The 21,706-nt window shown below is 38.4% G+C and overlaps 1 protein-coding gene and 1 pseudogene across 1 annotated transcript; one reads left to right on the forward strand and one right to left on the reverse strand.

Moving 5' to 3' along the window:
- Window positions 1-6,239: 6,239 nt before the first annotated feature.
- Window positions 6,240-8,498, reverse strand: LOC136280225 (tubulin polyglutamylase complex subunit 2-like; annotated as a pseudogene).
- A 1,990-nt stretch (window positions 8,499-10,488) lies between these two features.
- Window positions 10,489-21,105, forward strand: LOC136280222 (ALK tyrosine kinase receptor-like). The gene is made up of 7 exons (XM_066165107.1): window positions 10,489-10,552; window positions 13,776-14,032; window positions 14,529-14,649; window positions 14,824-14,946; window positions 15,107-15,229; window positions 19,705-20,214; window positions 20,780-21,105. The coding sequence occupies exons 1-7, from the start codon at window positions 10,489-10,491 to the stop codon at window positions 21,103-21,105; spliced, it is 1,524 nt and encodes a 507-aa protein (XP_066021204.1).
- The last annotated feature ends 601 nt before the right edge of the window (window positions 21,106-21,706 follow it).

Raw genomic sequence — 21,706 nt, forward strand, 5'->3', positions numbered from 1 at the left:
AGAGTTACAGAAAGGATCTCTCAGTTTTAGTGTTGATCAAATAGTACTTACTCATAACCTTACTCTAAGTCATTATGGTAACATGTTAATAACTATAGTTGATTTAAGTCAATAAAGTGATTTTTCGCTGTTAAAAGTTGTCTTGTTGATTTCAGAGCTCTGGTTATGACAGGAGGTTTGAGTTTAAAAAATAAAAAATGAGTGTTGAGACTTGGGTGGTGAGTCCCAATGAAATTCCTTTGCAATTAGTAACTTTCAAAGAAGCACAACAGCTAATGTAGCTAGAAGCTACCTCCAGGTGGAGGTAACAAAAGTCTCCTTTGCAGCCCTTCTCAGTACGTAAGAGACTGGGTTACATAGAACTCTGCCATAACTCGGAAATTCCTTGGAAATTAATCATTTTCAAGAGGGCACAACAGCTAGCGAGAAGATAAGTTACCTCCACTCTCCTTCACAGCCATTCTAGATATAGGAGACTGGGTTGCCTATAACTCTGAAATTTCTTTTGCAATTAAATTTTAAGAGGGCAAAACAACTAGCAAGAAGATCAGTTACCTTCAGTCTCCTTCACAGCCATTCTTTAGACGTAGGCGGAAGACTAGGTTACCTATGACTCTGCCATAACTCTGAAATTCCTTTGCAATAAGTAATTTTTAAGAGGGCACAACAGCTAGCAAGAAGATTGGGGGGAAAGGTTTCAGTGTTAGTTCAACAATGTGCAGTGTGTCAAATTCTTTATGTCGCTTAATTTAGATAACTGTGCCACGAAGAAATGTTTAAACAATAAACCTGTAATCATAACATGATATGCTCTATGTTTTTATTTGCTTAAGAATTAATACATGGAGTAGAGGTAATTGTAAAGCTAAAAAATTCATTCTTTGAGGTACAATATGTATGAATAACGAGAACTTAACATAATGAATGACAAAATCATTTTGAGCGTTTTTAGACACTGCTGTAGTATTATTTAATTAATATTAAGTTTAACACCAACAACTGTTTCTCCTTCTCATGGGCCAGAAATTACAACACAGTACAAATAAGGTAAACAGTCTGTTTTTAAATAGTGTTTATTTCACCCATAATATTCACCGGCCTGTTCTTGTATTTCTTGGAAATTTCTTGGGAAATCTGAAAGAGGAAAATGGATAATGATGAAGAAATGGCATCAAAAAGGAGCAAAAGGGGTGCATTACATATGACGATAAAACTTGGGTTTTCATGTGTCATACTGGCTTTTCAGCCATGTTATCAGGGGGAGTGGTTCTTTGTAGCAATAGGCTAATGGCTAATGGGGATATGCCGCTGGATGGTGTCGCACTTTCACGACTGGATTGACTATAAAGGGGTTGAATACAATTTCTAGAATGGGATTGCATTTTTCTGAGATTTTGGTCAGTTTTGGTATATGGGGATTTAAAAAATGGGAATGGGTTGAAAAGTTGTTACCATATTAGGAGGGAGTTCTGAGGGGCCAGCAACACATGCTCAGCTGAAATTGACCGGAACACATCCCTGCCCCCTGCCTGGGCTTGGTATATTGACAGGACTTCATTTTCATTCATCTTTCACAGTGAGGCAGAGGCCAGACACATCTCAGAGCAGGTGACACACAGGACCTTCATGCAAACATGTGGAGGTCACCTTTTTTTGAGGTTTAGCTCTGCAAGAAGCTTTTCAACTGCTCTCTTCTGAAATATGACCTAGCTTGTTACTTTCCCTGTGCATTACAAGTGACTTTAGATTGTTTAATGCCAAAAGTAGCTCGTGAGGCCTTTTGCCCAGCAAATTTTTGAGCGTTAAAAGCCAGCAAAATTAAATTCAAACAACAAATAATTAAAAAATTATAAATTGTTATATAACACAACAATCAATCAAATTTCAAGGCTTGTTTGAAGAAATCAATCAAATTGCGAGAAAACTGATGAGACACTTAATTTCCAACTTTTTAATATATAAATTATGCACTTTTGATTGGCCTAACGGAGTGCATTTTTCATGTAACACGAGTGCAAATTTCAAGTAGCACGTGCGCGCTCTCAAAATTTCGTCCGTCTCGAGTTTCTGTGATGCTTTTTCGTATACACTTTTATGTAATTCGGTGTCCGATGTAGTTTCCGGCGATTTCTGTTGTTTTAAGTTTGCTTTACCATCACTGTTATTTATGTCTTGACATAACACACACACGATGTGAGTAAGTGTTATTGATTTTACGTGTAAAATATTCATATTTCGAAATAATTATCGTTGTAAATCGACCATATTTCATTCCCTATACTATTCCTTAACACCGAGTCATACAACACGTGACGCGTTCATGAATTAATCGTTGGCTTTTTCTCGAGACGTGAGCTTGGGCCGCCTGTGATTTATTATGACTGAGTTTGATCAGGCCGAATTTTTGTTTTCTCTCCTTGTTTTGTTTTTGTCATGACGAACCGCATAAAAGGTGTTTTTGCCGGCCCGTAGGGTGCCTCCGTTGCTGAGGACGCGTGATTATCACAACACCATCTCCCGCAGTTAAAGGAAATCAGTTTTCTCTCCTCTTGATCTAATCAGACTTTCGATAAAATATGATAAGACGTCATCTCTATAGAAACTTTTAATAAATGTATAGTCATTCTTCAAGGAATTTCTATTTATTCCAGAAACGTTTTCACATAAAATACTTGATTGCTGCTTACACAAGCTCGGCATTAATATATTTTGACCGGAAATTATTTCGAAAGGTTTCCTTTTAGTGGAAATCGGCCAAATGTTGAAAATTCTGAGTTATGTTCTTCAAAGCTAAATGTATGCTAAGTTAAGGAAGCATGCGAAGAAAACGCGAAACTCCAGCGTGTTTCAAAAGAGATATAATCGTTTGTCTCATGAGTGGGTCACTTCGGATACGGATCGCGACGTTTCGACTGCATACTGCTAATCTTGTTTAGGCGATAAGTTCGATTGAGCACGCGTTACCTATATGCTGTTGTACAGCGCGTTTGTTTTACGCATCAGGAATTGTGTGTACTCTCGAGTGACAGACCCTACATCAGCGGAGTTTCACTGTAAAATGCTAAACAAAGTAATGGTAAAAACTATATCAAAAAAAAAGAAAAAGCAAACAATATTTTCTGATTTTATTTAACCGCTTGTTTCTTTCGCAGCCACTTTTGGTGTGTGCACTTTCAGCCTTCAACATTTCGCTTTTCAATCAGTGTAGTTTTAAAAAACTAAACTGATTGAAAGTCGTATGAACACTATTTATCAACCCGTACCAGCCTCTAATGATGCAATATTATTTTGACAGCTGTAGAGGAAACTGAGAAACGTCCGCTTTCAGATGCTGCAAGTACTCTAATGGATTTATCCGCATGTATGAACAGCCAAGAACACCACTACTTTTTTAGTAATATTTTGGGAAGGTTTTACCTTTCATCGATCACTGATGTTTACAATTACTATTGAGCTGGTAAGGCTGTTACATTTACAATTTAAAACCGGGCCATAAACTGTCGGATCGTGGTTACAACTGTTAAGAAAAATACGTTTTTGTTGGCTGTACATGAGTTGAAATTCATGGATATTTTCAGCCATTAGGAAAGCAGCAACACACGTGCACGCAGGGCTATGATTTAATTTATTTAGTAGGCTAAAATGTCTTCGAAAAGTTTCCTTTATTGTAATGTTGCGTTCAATTAACGTTAACAATGTTTTAACTTTTAGAAGGTTCCTTTTACTCCTTGTTAACATATGAATAGCTTACCTTCTTTGACAATTCTCTGTAAATTTGTTGAGTTACAGAAGTAAGTTGTTAAAACCAAACATATCGTCAATAGTAATTTAATCCAGTGCTTCATGAAGCGGGACATGAACGTTTTCGTGCAATATCGGTCCAATTCTTCCTTCCTTAAGGCAATTTTAAGTTTATTAAAAACAAATTCAGCTGCATCGAACTTGGATGACAGTGACGGAGTGTAAATAATAGGTGCTCCTATCCGCATAAGCCGTCTTTGCAAAAATATGTCCACTTCAGTTCGAATCGATGAGTGGCGCCATTATCCATAGAAATGTAGTCGCCGAATTCTATAGCCGGATTGCCATTTGCATTTGAAACTTTGCCTGCTTTTCCAAAAAAGTTTCAAAGCTGAATGGAGTTTGAAGCTCCCTCTACTGTATTTGCGTACAGCACCCCATCCAAACCACACAGCAGGTTGAGTGTGATGTTTCCTCCCCTCTGGTTACCGCGCGTAATTTCGATTGCTAGTGTTCCTTTGAGGCAAGCACGCCCGCTATGTTATAATTTAATTTTAATCATTAAGCTACTGGAAAGTCAGTTTGCTTTGTTCATCCCTGCAGGTGTTTTTCCGGTAGGTTCAGACTAATTTTCCTCCTCAAAATTAACGCTTATGAAATTTGCACCCTTTAGATATTTCTTCAAAGATATTAAGAAAATAAATGGTTCTTCAGAATTAATTTTTCACAGAATACTGAGAGGTAATGTGTACAGATTCCTGGCATCTGCAAAAGGGTTTTTGAAGAGGGGGAGGGGGGAAACAAGGGCCTTATTTGAATTTAGCATTGGCTGCAGAGCCATCTTCCTTTATAATCCTTGACTGTACTTTTTATTTAAATAGAACAGTCAAGTATACTGAAGAATCACAGGGCTTTTCGTCTCATTCAGAAGAAGAGAATGATAATGAGAATTCATCTGATTCTGAATCAGGCCTGGCATCTGGACACAAATCATCATCATCATCATTATCAGTTTCTACTGACGGGGATAGTGATTCACCCATACCAACAAGTGAACTATCAGATAGCTCACATCAAATCAACAACAGTTCAGATGAGCTATCGTCAAGTAACAGTGATATCATAACATGGCGCACAAGGTAGATATGTTTGATAACCCTCTCACTCCTATTAGTGATCAAGACAGAATTTCTCCTTACAATATCAAGCAAAAAAGTGATGAGAATTAAAAAAAATTATATATATCAATCAAAGGATTATATGTAGTAGTTCATCCAATACCAAATTCTCAGAACTAACATCATAAGAATTATAAAACAGAAGGTAAGAAGTTAAACAAAGCAAATAAGATCTTAGGAGTAAAAGGGTCAAGTTCTTGTTATTTTTTTCTGTACAATAGAGTTCTATCAATTCAAATGCTCTCTAACGAGAAAGACTGGAACTTTTGAAATAAATAATATTCATTGATAAAATCAGTGTCTTCTTGTCTCTTTTCCTTGTACTTTCACTGCATCATCCAGCTACTTAGGGATAAGAATAATCTAATTTATCAACAAGAGTGTGTTATCTTCAGTTGCTATAGTATCAAGTTCTCTTTAGTTAATTAATTTACAAGGAAATGTATAGCAACCAAAAGGTAGAATTCTAACTTGAATCAGATCTTGAGAGTTGAAGAACAAGGCTCCTGCTTCTTGTAACAATAAGCAACATTTATTCTTGTCTTACAGGAAAAGTCCAAGGAAAAAAGCTCAAGCAAGTTCAAGAAAAAAGATTGCTGAACTCTGTGATAGACTATCTGATTCAGAGGACACGTTATCATCATTATCACCATCCTCAAGTGAAGCATCACAATCAGAGTGACAGCTAAAGACAGAATTGAAGAAGTCTATTTAATCTTTAGAAGTATTTAATTAGTGTCTTTCCCTGTTGGTTTTGTTTAATTTTCAGAAAGAAAGAATTGGTGGTAGCAGTCAGTGTGAGGGTCAATGATGTGTCCATTTTCAAAGCTGTATTCTCAGAAGAATCACAGTATTGCTAAAGGTTCTTATCTTACAGATCCCAGGTTCCCAGCTAGGTGCTTTTATCTTTGACAAAGTTAGTCACCTATGGTACCAGGGCTGTGCCAGAATACACCCCTGTATTTAGACATATTTGAGATCCAAAAGCCTGCATATAGCTTTATGCTGCAAGTAGAAAACAGGGTTGGAACTTGTGATGAGAATTAATCATACATGTTTCCATGATTTTAGGCTGTCCATGCATAATGCAGAGTATTTTCATATTTCCTCTATTAATTTTTTATATACTTTTCAATAATCTTGTAATCTTATTTATTTTGCATCAGATGTCTAATATTGTGTTTGCCAAAGATAGAGACTTACACTGTAGTGAAGTGTTTAATTGGATCGATCAAATTTTAGTTTTTATTTAAATATTAGTGCTATGCATACTATACACAGGGCGTGAAATTAACTTGCTCCAATTAAAACATGTTGTTTTCATCTTGGTGCTGATCTACCAGACTGCCCCTGTCAACCCTGACTTGAGTTTTGAGTCTTTCCCAGAGGTGGTTTCTTTGCCTGGGAAAGCTTACTCTTTCCTTTGTCAGTTTTACCTCTAAAGGGTCTGTTTACATCTAATGAGTTGAAAGGAAGATTTGTGGCAGACTTATTTCTCTTTGTTGAATTTGGCTTCTGTTGGGCCTTTTGTTCCACATTGGCCATGCCAATGGCTAATCAAGTTGGTGCATAGAGATTGAACCATTGCTGTAAACAGAAGAAATGTTTTTCTATTAGTTTCCACCAAGTTTCTGCAGAGATACCAACCCTCAGAAATAAATAAGGAACCTTTTAACTGCAAAAACCATGAACACCAAACGAGAGAGTCTGCTCTGAAAGCTCCATTGCAAGTTGCTCTTCCTTGAATGAATGCTGGTCTTATGGAAGTAACCTCTGTGCACTTCCGAAATTATTCCGAACTGTTTCTAGTACACATTTATCATAAACTTCAAAGTTGAGAGAATTAGAACATCTGGTGTTGACAGTCTTTCCCAACAACACGTCATATTTACCACTCAGTCCATGGGCTCAAACCAGGACCTTCCAATCCAGTACATTAATCTTAAGTCAATAATAAGTGACTGATTTAACTTGTTGCAAAATCACAAATTAAGTTATGCCTACCTTTGTTTCTGGACTTAGACCTGTTGCAGTAAAAAGATATTGCCAGAGTGGAAGGCCAAGATGTACTCTCATCATTCTGAAATAATCATTGAAAGATGAAGCAAGATACCACCATTCCAGTGAACGATCAAGAAACCAGATCTCAGGTTGTCCTGTTGTTACTCCTGAGAACAGGACATTGCGATGAGCATTGACAAGTTTTTTTTTTCTCTATTTTGGGCATATACCAAAAATCCACTAATTTTGAGAACTAGCAAACTTGCAGAGGAGAGACAGAAAAAATGAAGGATATTCCAATGCCAAGAACTTAGTTGACATAAAGAATGTCTATGTTGTGGTTCAATTTTGTCCTTGCTTCAAATTTTATTTTCCTTTGTTTCAAACTTGTTATCATACATTACAATACACAAAAACAAAAGAAAACAAAATTTGAACCAAGGATAAAATTGAACCACAACATCTATATCAACCATTTGGCAGCTTGGAAAAATCTACGATTTTATTTGAACTGTCCAACTTCACCCACCAGCTTTGATGTCTTTGTAAACCAAACAGACTTTATCATAGCTGTCACATGGATCCAGCTCAAAAACCTTGCAGCGATTATCAAAGTGTGGTTTTAGGTGACCTGGTGAGGAATTGAAAACAAAGGAAAGAACATCATCTGATGATCACTAGCACTTCTCAGTCTTAGCTGGGACAGATCTTTATTATTGACAAAATCATGGTATTCAAGGTCCTGTTTCAGTGGCAGATCCAGGGGGGTAGGATGAGTGGGGTTCAGATCCCTCTCCATCAGATCTGACAAATTTTTGAAAGAAAGCTTCTTGAAATGTGGGATCACATATTACTTCTTAACAAATATATTCACTTGGCCTGAATCATTCCTTTGCTTATATATGTTAGGGTCCAACATAAAGAAAAATAGTTTGTTTGTTTGTTTGTTTGTTTGTTTTTTTAAATTAAAGGATGCTTCCCCTCTCCCCCTCCCTCTGTCAAATTCCTGGATCTGTCCCCATGTTTGGTCAATACCTTGGCCATCTTCTTCATCTGAATCAGTATCTAAATCAGCCAATGAGGGTTTGCCATCACTAACAGATGTTGCTTTCGACAGCAACACTAGACCTGTCATAGGATTCAGCTCCATTTTTCCCAGTGGTAAAACACTCCCTGATAAAATGGAGAAAATAGATATGAAACAACAAATCAAACCGTCAAAATGTTCAGTGATGATTCTAAGAAGTCTTACAAGCCAAGTGACCCAAAACTCTATATGACCAAAGTTTCCTGCTTCCTGCAGCCTGTGAAGGCACCAGGAAACATTTACTGTTACTCGCATTATTTTTTCAAAGATGCATTGTCGATAATTAACATCAAACTTGATGATCCACTGAATTAACAGTCCATTTGTTGTGAAGAAAAAAATATTCAAGTCCTCTGAGAAGATACACATTTCTTTTAAAGTAAGTATAAATTAAGTATTTGAAAAGAGGACTTACCAAGCGATCGAACTACTCCCAAAGTCACAGAATCAAATAATTCCCTAACTCGACTTTGTTCACTCAAGGACGCCATCTTAAATCCCAGGGCAACAGTTTTGGCTAGTTTTTGTCTCCAATAGGGAGGAGAAGGTAGTAGAAGGATGATCGTGTTTGTCTGTATCTTATATTATTTATTTGTAATTCTTGATATTTATGAATTGTAAAAATTCAATTTTATCTATTTAAGGTCACACAAGAAAATGAAAAATAAAAAAAAAAAACAACAACAACAGCAACAAACAAATGAGGAACAACAATTAAAAACAGGCCTTACCTACCTACCTACCTACCAATGTGCACCTCAGAGAGCAAAATAGCTAAGAAACTGGGAAAGAGGCGATTAGTTTTGTTCATAATAGTGGCAAATTTGGACGAGTCGTCCGAAGACAACATAGATCAATTACCCAAAACTGCAAATCCTGTACCACCCAGAAGCTTTACTGTAGAAAACGAAAATTTTTCCAACGAAGACGAACAGTTACTGAGGTTGAAGAGCTCGAAGACGAAGAAAGAAACCCTCTTTTGGAGCTGAAAAAAGTGCAAAGTGCAAAGAATGGCTGCAACAGCAGAAGATAAACCATGAGGCTGAATTACTTGTCCGTGAGTTTATTTCAGCAACATTTGGTGTTCAATAAGCTTTTACAATTCATGAAATTCTAAAAAATTCGGACAGCTTTACCACATGAGCGTTATCAGTGTACGTAAGCTTGTCTTTTTGTGTCAGCCATCCCATTGTACTGTAGCCGAAATGGAATGGGCATGTACATTTCACGTAGATCAGTCGATTTCCTTGATTTCCTGGCTGTTTGAGAAATATAAAGAGCAAGCGCATCCACTAGATAGAAGTTTAAATTTCGATTAAACATCAGGGCTGTCAATCAGTGTGAAAGTGCAAGGAAACAAAGGAAAGGAGGCGGTCTGATTCTAGCGGACACCGAGCTGTTTTCAGGAAATTGTTTGGGTAACTGGTTGATGTAGGCGGCTTAAAGAGGGTTGGCTGAAATTGATTCAGATGGTTATTTAACCTTTTTTATAATAAAGTTCGGATATAACGCGTGCTGTCATTGGTTAAAAGAGCGTGCTCTATGAGAGTTTATATAATAAGTTCAGTTATGCACGCATTCTGATTGGTTCTCACTTATGATCTATTGGAGGACAGACGTATAGATGACGTCATCATTAAACTTTTTTTTTTTCCGTATATTTAACAAATAGAGAAGCCTTGACTGTGCTCTGTTCTGTTATAAAGCACGCAGGAAGCGGCTAGAGCACGAAAGAAGTGTAGGGAGAAACACGAGACGTAATCGAGTGTTTCTCCCCGCTTCTTGAGTGCTCCAGCCGCTTCCTAAGTGCTTTATAACAGAACAGAGCACAGCCAAGGCTTCTCCATTTGTTTTATAATAAAGAATCCATTAAATTCCCCGAGCATTACTTTCAATTTTCAAAACAAACTTTATTTGCAAAGCGAACTACAGTGTCGTCAGCATGCTCTATTTAACAAATAGATTCCAAGTTGCCCTGCGTCTGTTCAGTACTAAATCACAGATGACATAGTAGCCTGCAAATTCACAATGCATCAGAAGTGTCATAAGTCACTCTTGATTCTTATTAAAGCGAAATATTTTTGCCATGTACCAAATCCTTGTTGTAAATCCATGTAATAAAGCTTGTTCGGTTAAGATGAATGGATATTAGCCCCGTTGCTTTTTTCAGTGTTTTTTTTTTTTTCGTTTTTATGGACGTCGACTTTGCCTCGGTCCACAGAAACGCAAAATGCATTATCAAGCCATGTTGACCTCACGCTTGGTCAATAAGGCATATGTTATTGAGCTTCACCAGCCAACTACATCCCAGAGCATCTTATTCAGTTATGACAACCACTGAGAATCTCATAAATAATCATGGATTGGAGTATTTGAACGCAGATTCTTCAGCTGTCGTATTTTGCAAGATGTTTTCCTAAAGTTTGAAAACACGCTGTGGCTGTTCTCTGGAATTATAACTTACGAGCGTTTTCTGAGAACATGCTCTTTGTATTCTACTGCTTTGTTCTCGTCGTTTTGGCTTCCCTAATACCAGAAGGACAAGGTATAGTTTGAGAAAATTTCAAATTTTTCCAGCATATTAATTTTTAATAATTTTTATTGACAACCACTGAACCTTGAAATATCCGTACAAGCTTCTCTTCTTGTATTAAATAGAAGAAATTATTTGATGAGACAACCTATGTATTTTATGTACCTATGTATGTATTATTAAGTCATTTTATAACCCAGTTTTTTGAAGTAACAGGATCACGAACGAATTAAAATTTTAGGAAACATGGCCTGTTAAAGTATCTAAAAGTGAAAGTTTATTTTAAAAAAATATTTATTGTATCTTCAATGAAGCCCAAGAACGTGTTCGACTTTTTTATCGGGCGCAATGGATAAGTTAGAAACTGGCAGACCTTCATTCGTATTTGAAGTCGAGGAGCTCCGTCGAACTCAACTGAAATGGCTTGGCTTGCTCGAATGAAAACTTTACAAAGCAGTAAAACTTTTCAAGTCTTGTAATGAAACTTTCTAATTCGTCACAACGGGAAAAATAACGTTTCGTGGAAATATGTTGCTTCCGCAAAACCTGCTTAAAAATTAAAAAAAAAGGAAACAGTATTGCATCAAACTTGGCCTAAACATGTCATCTATGGTAAAACCTGGCCGATCCACCTTAGAAAGAAGTTCTAACTAAGTTTGTGGGAAATAAAAAACAGGTGATTTCGACAAAAAGATTTTCTTAACAAAGACGACAGTTGACGTTTTAGGATTTATTGTTCCTGTTATACTCATTTATAATCTTGAAATGTACATGCTGGAGGGTAAAGTTCAGCGTTTCGCCTTCTAGTGACTGTTAATGCGCGCTACTTTTGTTACATTTTTAGAGTTAAAAAGCTAGGACCTGAGTAGTGCTGAATCGCTTTTCATACCGAGGAGTTCATAAAATTTATAACCTCGAGAGTTATAAGTGAGCGAGTTTGTTTTTCTCTAGGTTTGTTTTTCATAATTTTCGCAGTATGCAGTATGCTCGAAGACTGAACTTACGACATAACAACACACGCTTTGCATGAATTGACCAGGTTAAAAATCTCCACGACAATAAACTTTGTAAAGAAACTAAATATGTTCAGACGTTTCGTCTCAGCATGGTTCGTTCTTTAAACTTTCGACCATTATTAAACAAATAGAGAAACCTTTATTGTGCTCTGTTCTCTTGTAAAGCACGCAGGAGGCGGTAGAGTACGAAGGAAGTGTAGTGAAACACGAGATGTAGTCGCCGAGTGTTTCTCTCCAATTCTTGAGGGCTCAAGCCACTTCCAAAGTGCTTCATAACAGAACAGGGCACAGTCAAGGCTTCTTTATTTGTTTTAAAGGAAAAAATCCGTTATATTCCCTACGCTGTAATTTCAATTTTCAAAACAAACCTTACTTCCTGAGCGAACAACAGTGTTGTCAGCATGCTCTATACTCTCCTAAAGCAGGCTACAATAAAGCAATCAGGATACTCATTAGAGTGATTCAAATGAACTAATTGGTTAAGCACGTCTGAAGCTGTCAAAAATGTTAAACCATCTAAGTTCACAAACTATCAACGCCTACAATCTGCAATAGTTCACAAACTGAAATAGTTCGGTGGGACGAATATAACACTTTTGCCTTAAGTGTCTTAGTCTTAATACGGAATCTGAACGTGAAAAGTTTAATAAAATCCGGCCGAATTGTGGCTCATAAAAACACAGTTTTTTCTCGTGACAATTAGAAAACAAACGGCGCAAGGCGTGTGTTTTTTGAATGAACGATAGCCGAATTCACAGGAAAAAGATTGCTCGGGATGACAGCGCCGAAAAACTCGGCTGCTGTGAGTGATGTGGCCCACTCAACGCATCGGGAAGGATATCAGAGCAAGCTCTTAGTTCAGTTCACTCGAAGGGCGACCGATGTTATTTCTGAGGTTTGCTGCACTGTAATGACCGGAGATCGCTATGATAAGCTAGTCGCGATGGACCTCAGCATGATCGCTGTTGCTCTGACATGCTCATGATTTGCATGAATTTAAACTTTATATACTATACGAGTGTCAGCTGTGTTTGATTTTTATTGCTTTACGTAAGTTTATAATCTAAATGAGCGTGAAAACCTTCAAAACTCGGATTGTCCATTTTGTTTTCTTTGCTAGGATTTTCGTCTCCTCGCACGTTAGAATAGAGCAAATTACAGAGCTTGGCATGTTTACAAACCCTTATTTGGTTCTTCTGTTGCTACTTTCCGGCTCGCTTATTCCGAAATTTCACTTCCAAGAAACGAAAAAAGGGTAGACAAAGTACAAATTGGCAGATGATGTGACAGCTTTGGCTCAGCTCCGTGCTCTATACTCTGGTAGAACACCCCCTTTCAACCAATGACAGCGCGTGTTATTTCCGAACTTCATTGCTGATTTTCACGTGACATCATCAAATTCGAAAATCCAAAAATACGGGGCCACGAAAATTTTTATCCTCATCAGGCATATGGGGGTATAAATTTGTATCTGTTTTCAAATTTTTAACACAAAAGCGTGCTTGGTTTGGAAACCAAAGCAGTTTGAAGTTCAGAGTTATGGTGGTTGCGTGACATAAAGCTCCGATTGCGTTTATAGACCTATCTGGTGATTTTCAACGTTTTTTCATATTAATTGTTAGGAAAAGTGTTTTCGTACGTTTTTTGGTTTAGTTTAGATAATCAGTGGGCTAGATAGCCAAAGTAAGTTCCAGAAGTCCTCCGCTATTCCCGGCCGCCATGTTGGCGGACCAAAGATAATCACCAGCATGGCGGCTCCATACTTGACTCTGTAACTTTGCGCCAAACATTTCGACGAACATCTTAAGTTTGGGAAAACAAAGAGACCTAAAACTTGGAGAAGTGCTTCCTTAACCTTTCTCCTATAACACTGCAATTTCTGAACCTTATCCACTGAATTTCTCTCTCTCGATGTGTAACAATGAAAACGATCAATATAACACTTGATAAACACGAGTCACTCTGGATATCAAAAAAATTGTTTATTGATTTTAGCAACAATTGATCACGATAGCTGAACGCTTCCGAAGGAAGATGAAAATAGAAGTGATTACTCAGAGTATAAATTAGAATCACTCGACTGGTGTTATTCTCGTGGCAAAAACACAAAAGGAAAACAAAGCAATAATTGAGCACTAACACTGCTCTCGATTTCGAGTTTCAAAAGATGTGCTTAATACTACATAGCCACTTTCTAACTTAATGTAATATTTCACCAGGTAACTGCCGTAATTTGAAGTTTACCAGTTTTCCTAAACCTGGCTACAGGTTGGAGAATCACACGGTTCGAACCATTCAAGTATTCGACGAGGATCTCTGCATGGCGCAATGCTACCTGGAACCTAACTGCGTCAGTTATAACTTCCACACGATAACACAGCTGTCTGGAACACACAAGTGTGATCTGAATAACGCTACTATTGAACACGATAAAGATCTGGTGAAAAGCGAAAGTTATATTTACCGCGGTGCTGAGGTGAGGATGACGCTTATTAGCCAAGAGAATGAAATTCTTTGTCTCGTCGAAGCTTCTTAACAAGACCAAGGATTCCCTAGCCTATCCCCTTCCTCTTAATTCTCCTTCCAACAACCAAAAGAAAGGTTATGATACTTACACGTTTAACCTTTGAAATAGAGAATTGGGAGAAGCATATTATTTTTTATTATTATTAATTTAATATCCCCACCTCCGGAGTTGTTGTGATACATTTTGAGGATTTAAACACATTTTTTCCTCGCTCTGAACAGTGCCACGCATATAAAGAAAACCAATGTTCAACGCAGACATTTGCGTGCAAAATAAGCGAGCTTGCGTCGAACATATGGGCATATAAATGAGAGCACACACGAGGACCATTACAGAGGACCTATAGATTTGAAAACCTGCATAACATTCAGAACTCGCAAACACGAACGCATGCGCAGAAGGTAAGCACAAAAATTAAAGTGCTCCTATTCTTTTTATTCGTAAGAATGCTTGTGCCAGAAATCCTTGCAAGAATAATGCAACATGCCAAGCTGGGTTTACAGACAGAGATTATCAGTGTTTATGTGTTCTTGGATCTGGATTTGAAGGCCATGATTGTGGTGAAGGTGAGCAATCCTCTGCAATTTGTTTCCAATCAGTAAGATGATAAATTTGTTTTTTCTTTTACCATTTTTTACCCTCCCAGTTTTATGAATTGAATACAAACCATAACAAAACAAAACACAAGATAAAGCATAAAAAAAGGGTTTTATTTAAGTGCTTCTTTCTTAATGTTCTAGACTTGAACGAATGTACTGACGGAACACACAGTTGTGATAAGGATGCTGAGTGTAACAATACCTTGGGATCTTACAAGTGCACGTGCAAACATGGATTTCATGGAAATGGAACTTACTGCACAGGTAACTGTTTGTAACAGATCATGCTATCTTATCTCACCTTACTTTTCGGAGTTGACTTTAAAATAAAAACAAATCAAGAATAACAAACATTAACAAAACACAAGACAGAAACATAAAAAAAAGGTTTCATTTTCATGACATTTCTTCTATAATGTTCTAGATTTGGACGAATGCACTGACGAAACACACACCTGTGATGTGAATGCTAAATGTAACAATATCTTGGGATCTCACAGCTGCACGTGTAAAGATGGATTTCAAGGAAATGGAACGAACTGCATAGGTAACTGTTTGTAAAATATCATGCTATCTCATTACACTTACTGCATGCATTTTCCCATTCCCGAATTTTGTCTTTCGCTTCAACTATCCTATGCTCGGCGGAGTGGTAAACAAGCGTGTAGTTCGTTCCGGTAACGTGGTTTTCATCCTCACGATGGTGCTTTACGATAAGCTTCGTCGCCCAGTTTCATCTCGGAAAAATTATCGGAAATCGCATATCGTAAGGTAGACTTTAAGTAAACCTTAGTAGACCATCGCAGCGAAGTAGACCATCAAGATCGACTTTCGGCGTCAGCTCGGGCAATTTACTCCTCTTCTGTAAGGCTCATTTATTTTAATAGCTAGGAACTCCTCGGCGAAATCAGCCCGCTGCGTTTCTCTGATTATTTGTAACTCAGCTTAATTTCGTTAGGAGAAACAGGACCGTCTAACCGTCCTTTCTCTTTTGTGTGGCACTTCACGACAAATATTATCATACAAAATGTCACTCGCGTGAGTTGTACCAACTTGACCGATTTTCAGGTTTTAGTTTCCACCTGTTATCTTCGACGACTTCAACAGAAACGAAACTGTGTGGATGAAAGACTTCTCGGTTTTGACCTCTAGACCCTCCTCGATCTTCACTTGTGGCCACTTGTTTTCTGCTTGAGAAAGAAATTGCGGAACTTGCCACCGAAGTTGAATCGTCACGATGTATTTGACGTCCATTCCACGGGAACATATGTAAGCTGGTAACTCCGATCGAAGTGTTGTGATAAGCGTGAAAGGAGCAAGCTTGGTCTTGGATGCAATCATGAAGACTTGTGATACTCTTTATCGTAGGAACATCTTAGATAGCTTAATATCCCATGAACACTCTTTATGCTTCCATGAAAGTGAGGGCGCTGCTCGATCTCTCCACTTTTGACTCCCTTAGACTTCTAAGAAATGTGATTTATTTCAAGATCTCCAGCTCTAGAAACCATCATTCGGCTTGCACAGCGATCTCTTGAGTAACAGTATCACCCCATCCCCCATTTCCCGCAAAACTTGAGTAAGGATCTTTGCTTGGACTATGAACGGATTGGCGAGACCTAATGGATCAAGTATTTCGGTTATTATCCCCACGATAGACCTTCAACTGGAGTTGTGATTCGAGGAGAGAAAACATCATTCAGAGCATTCCACAGAATTCCGAAGGTTTTTGTCACTGGCAAAGTGTCGTGGCTAAGGTTAATTTCGAGTGCTCTGAGTTTCTGTGGACTGACTGTTAGCACCTCCGGAGAGTAAACTAACTATATACGAGCCTTCTCTCCTACTTTATTCCGCAGGTCTTGAAGTTCTTTGAACAAATGGATTGCACTGTCAAAGAATTGTATCCGCATATGTATGTTGACTTCTGGACAGTTTCGGAGGCATGAGGTAAATTCTCTCTGTTATTTCTTGGTGTTTCCTGAGACACAAACTGGGCACAAAGCGAAGCGGATGCATCTCCAAACGCGAAGTCATTTCCATCGGGATTTCGATTAACTTCCAAATTCTTCCGAAGAAATCCAAACATCGAACGGTCTAAAGGCGAGATGTTTATTTGTAAGTACATTTCACTGACGTCACATGCAATGGCTACTTGGAAACGGCGAAAGAGTAGGAGGCCTTCGAACAGATCTGCTTCAAGCTTGGGGTCCGGTGAAATTTTATCGTTTAAAGATGTATCTTGAAACTTTGCACTGGTATCAAATACGGTTCTCGTCTTTGTAATGGACCTCTCAGGACGGCATACAGAGAGGTGAGGGAGGTACCACTCACGTTGTGGCTCCTTTTCGGGGTAAGATGCAACAACGTTCTGATAGTCTTCTCCTAGTAAATATTGTCGATTTAAACGCTTCTCTGTATTTCTAAGGCGGCTGAAGGCCATCTCTAGTTGTCCGGTAACGACAGACGGTCATGATTATAAGGTGTGGCAACTTGGTAACGCTCTCCATCGTGAACGAATGAGACTAGAACCGTATCAAGGACTATCTCCTCCTCTCTTTTTATCGGTATTGCATAGTTTTCGTCGCCACCTAAGGTGTCAACTTCCTAGAACCGCTTCATAGGATCGTTCAGTTCGTTAAATGCCTTTGATCTGCTTAAAAAAGGCACTAGCGAGATTAGTTCTGTTCGTCTTCCTCGATGCTTTTCCTTCTGGACAGCCAATATTCGACCACCCCAATGGCCTTAGTCTAGCGATTGCTTCTCCTCCAGTTTTTCTCTCAAGTCAACCTTTGCAAAATGAAGATCATCTGGTCTTGACCAATATGAGATTAGTTGCTGGTTCAGGAAATATACAGACACGTAAGTGAGGCCACTGCCTCCAAACCTTCTCATGAGAGTATCATTCGCCTCCTCGCATGCTTCTTCTAACAAAGCCATCGCTTTTTCTTTCTTCAACTGGCTTATTTCTCATTCTCGTGGACTTTTTTCCGCGTCGCATGCCTTAATAAGCTGAAGGGAATTATGCCAGTTCGCATTTCTGGCTCGGGGACATGCGAGGGTTTTTCTTGCTTAAACTTCGAGAACATTTTCGTGAAATTCTTTAACGGGTGAATAACCACTGGATATCAATGAATCTAAACCAAAGTAACTGTTTTTTCTTGCGACATGCGTCTCTATAATCTGTGAGTTACCTTAGCATTGTTATTGCGATGTAGACCTTTCACTGTAGAACGAGAGAAAAATGACGTCGAAAGAGCGCAAATTTCAAAACAGTAAACTCGAATTATAGTTCAAGAAAAAGTGAGCTTCGACCGACAAGAGAGCGAAGGTTTGTGACTTTGGATGACGATGTCTTCACAAAGTAGGGTTTTTCGATAAGCTTAAACGACAATAAGGCAAAAGTGGGTGATTTTCTGAACGACACGGAAAAATTTTGGGCTCAGTGAAATCGCAGAGGGAGTTTCATAGAGAGACAATAGCCAAAATAGATCGACAATGGCGCTAAAATATTTTCGAATACACACTGTTGATGATGTCGCAGATAGTTTTTTGTTCGTCTCGTGCAATGATAGCACGAATGAGCGTGATTTTTAGAAATACGCAAAACGGGCTGAATGGTTAGGAAGTTGTAGAAAGAGTTAATTGTATGGTTCGTGCAACAAGAGCGCGAAAATTTATGATTTGAATGTTTAGTAAGTTGCAAAGGGAGTTCCTTGTGCGGCTTGGGCAACAGTAGCTCGAAAGAGCGTGAGTTTTTTAAAGACGTAATGGATGCGAAAATGTTTAGGCTCGATGAAGTCGCAGAGGGAGTCATGGTTGGTCCCAGGGACGATTATGGCACAACGATTTTTATAAATGTGGATGTTGGTGAAGGCGCAAAGATAATTTCTTGTTTAGCTCGCGCCATAACAGCGCGAAAGATCATTTTTTTTCTTTCAAAGGGACGCGAAGAAGTTCGAACGAACTTCTTAGCACGAGTGACAGTGGTGCGAAAGTTTTTGAGTTTTGAATGTTAATGCTCGTATGAAAGTACTGTAGCGCGAGGGTTTTTTAAATTTTGAATGTTAAATAAGTTGCAGTGTGAGTTAAGTAGAAAGATAAGGAAAATGCATTTACAGAAATTTCAAAACAGTCCTATCCTCAAAACTCTGCTCAAAGTTTAGGCCTCTTTACTATGAAAAGATACAGGGTTTTTCATCTCGGTGGTGACTAACCTGAAATTTCGGTATCGGAATCGAGAGCAGAAGCAGAAGAGTAGGCCAGGCACGCTGCGAGATTCTAGGTATGTCTAAAGACAAAGTTTGATACCAGGAAAGAGAAGAAAGAAACTCGTGGCACAGGAGAAGAAGTGCTTTTTTCTTTAGCTTCTTTTTAATTCAGGCCACTATTTTGCATTGAGGGAGACACCATAGGGATATGTTTCTTCATCCATTCTGTAAAAGATAACGATTTACGGTTTGTGTCATCTATTGACGTCAAGATTCGTTCCACCTTCCTCTTTTTTAAAGCATTTTTTAATGGTATTCTTGTCTACTTTGCACAATCTGTTGAGCATTCTTCATCTCATTTCTGTCTTTTAAGATTTCACGAATCTTTTTATCACGAATGGTAAGCAAACTTCTTACTGCCATCGAAACTTTATTCCTGAGAATTTTTTCCTTCTGCTGCACAAGGTCAACCTTGCCATCAGGGCGCTTTCTTGACATTTCCCGTCCTCTCCACTTTTCGGAAAAAGCGTCCCGTGGGCCAGGAAGCGTGCATTTTGATTGATTTATTTGTTCCTTCAGCGCCTCTGACTCCTGCTGATTTAATCTTTCATTGGATCTTAGGCGATGTATCAACCAAGTATTCTTACTTGTTAGAGGAATTCTCAGGAGATTTTTCTTCTTTATCTTTTTCTGCCGAATTTAAAGGAATCTTTTTCCTAAGTGGTAGTGGGCATTATAAACAATTCCTGCTACACTTTTGACAAATTCTTACTAGTATCAAAATTCTCCCTTTTATTTTGTGTTTATTGCACAGGGTTTACAGCTGTGTTTACAAATCTTGGTATGAGTGGAAGGATAGGTTCAGAGTCGATTGGTAGTTACTACACAGGTCAGGATCATGACGGACAAGTTACAGTGTCCAGCGGTATTCAACAGTGGACTGTGCCACATACTGGTGAATACAGAATAGAAGCAATAGGAGCTTCCGGGGGATACGGTAAGGACAGTATCATCAAGAACGGAGGAAGAGGGGCACGGATGATTGGACACTTTAATTTGACAAAAGATGAGATCATACATGTCCTTGTTGGTCAAAAAGGGAAAAGAGGAAATACCGACAAACAAACTGCTGGAGGCGGAGGAGGTACATTTGTAGTGAAAGAAGACAACACGCCTTTGATTATAGCTGGAGGTGGAGGGGGAATTAAAAATATGTTAGAACAACATCTGGGATGTGATGCGTCCACAAGCACCACAGGGAATGCAGGGGACAACTCGCCATTGGGTTCGGGGGGAAGCAACGGACATGGAGGACGCACAAATAGTAGGTTTTCTGGTAGGTGGGGAATTTTCTTTTTACAAATACTAAGATTTTCGTTGCATTCCACTGCCATCCTTCAGGATCTTCAACCAAATGAGGGAGTAAGTCGCTGCTAATTAGATTTTGAATGATTTATTAAATCAATAGTTATCGAAATCATTTTGAAGTTTTTCTTTCATAATACTTTGGAAACGCCTCATACAAGCAGTTAAAATTCTGTCAAATTTGGCTTTTTCCTTCTTTGAATTTCCTGCACATTTATCCAATTCTCTACAGCGATCCGCGAATATACGGCAGGAGAAGACATCGAAAAAGATGACAATGCTACTTATTCGCTAATTTTGAACCTGGATTAAATAGAAACACTAAACAGAGAGTCGAAGCTAACCCTAACTGATTTGTCCTCACAAGCATTTCATTAACAATATCCATGCAATAATTAAGCCTCAAAAAAATAGAGAAATAAACCTCGTTGCAAAACACTGCAATCGTTGTTTGATCGCAATAACTCAAATTTATAGGTGCTATTTGTATGAGAACTACTGATCACTTTTTGATTGTATTATAGGTGGCGGCGGTGGCGGCGGCGGCGGCGGCTTCCACACAAATGGACACGATTCAACGTTTTGTGGTGGGGGGAAAGGAGGTTTCGGATATCATCAAGGGGGAAAGGGTGGATGGCATTGGGGTGGATTTGGAGGTGGCGGTGGTTTTTGTACACCAGGGAAGGGACCGGGCGGAGGTGGAGGTTATTCTGGGGGAAGTGGTGGGGCTAATGAACATATTTCCTGTGGGGGAGGGGGAGGTTCTTTTAACAATGGAACAAGTCAGTTTAATGAATGTTGCTATAATAGCGCTGGTCATGGCTGGGTAAACATCACATTTTTCCAATGAAGAGCACACGGCAACACTTTTGTTAACGTTTAGTGGTAAACTACTTTCGCTTAAACGTGTCCTTAATGCAAATACAGTTTCCAATTTGCCAATAAATAAGCAGGTAAAAAATTTGCACTAGTTCGTATTTTGCACAAAAAAAAAATTTGTGAAGTTGGTTCTCCATATTCATATACATTTCAATAACTGTATTTCCTCGAATAAGCATCTGCCAGGCGCTTACTTATAATTTTGGCTAAAGGGAGGGGCGCTTATCGGAAGAGGGATGCTTATTCGATGGGGAGCACTCGTAAGGAATCTATTAACCTGTACTAATTCCACTGTAGCTGAAGCTTAAAAAGTTCTATATAAAGTGGCAATACAAATTGATTTTATAGGCAAGAGAGCAGATACCAGGTCTTTCCCAATTGTGCTCGCAAAATGCTGAAAAGTTGCTCTCTGAAATGTCAAAAAGTTGCTAAAAAATTGCTTAAATTAATAAAGTTGCTACTTAAATTTCTTGAAATTTTGTTTGTAGACAGTAATTAAAAGCTTTATTTTTTCGTTCTACACAATAATTTCTAACATCCGAAAAGAAATAAAGCTTGAAACTTAGCTTTAA

The sequence above is a fragment of the Pocillopora verrucosa genome, chromosome 4, assembly GCF_036669915.1.
Source record: "Pocillopora verrucosa isolate sample1 chromosome 4, ASM3666991v2, whole genome shotgun sequence".
Taxonomy (NCBI): domain Eukaryota; kingdom Metazoa; phylum Cnidaria; class Anthozoa; order Scleractinia; family Pocilloporidae; genus Pocillopora; species Pocillopora verrucosa.

Excerpts from the sequence above, each read along its gene's own strand:
- LOC136280222 (XM_066165107.1), top strand. The coding sequence starts at position 10,489 with ATGCTCTTTGTATTCTACTGCTTTGTTCTCGTCGTTTTGGCTTCCCTA. Across the intron at positions 14,033-14,528 it reads ATATTTACCGCGGTGCTGAG|AATGCTTGTGCCAGAAATCC; the intron begins GTGAGGATGACG and ends TTTATTCGTAAG. Across the intron at positions 20,215-20,779 it reads ACATGGAGGACGCACAAATA|GTGGCGGCGGTGGCGGCGGC; the intron begins GTAGGTTTTCTG and ends ATTGTATTATAG.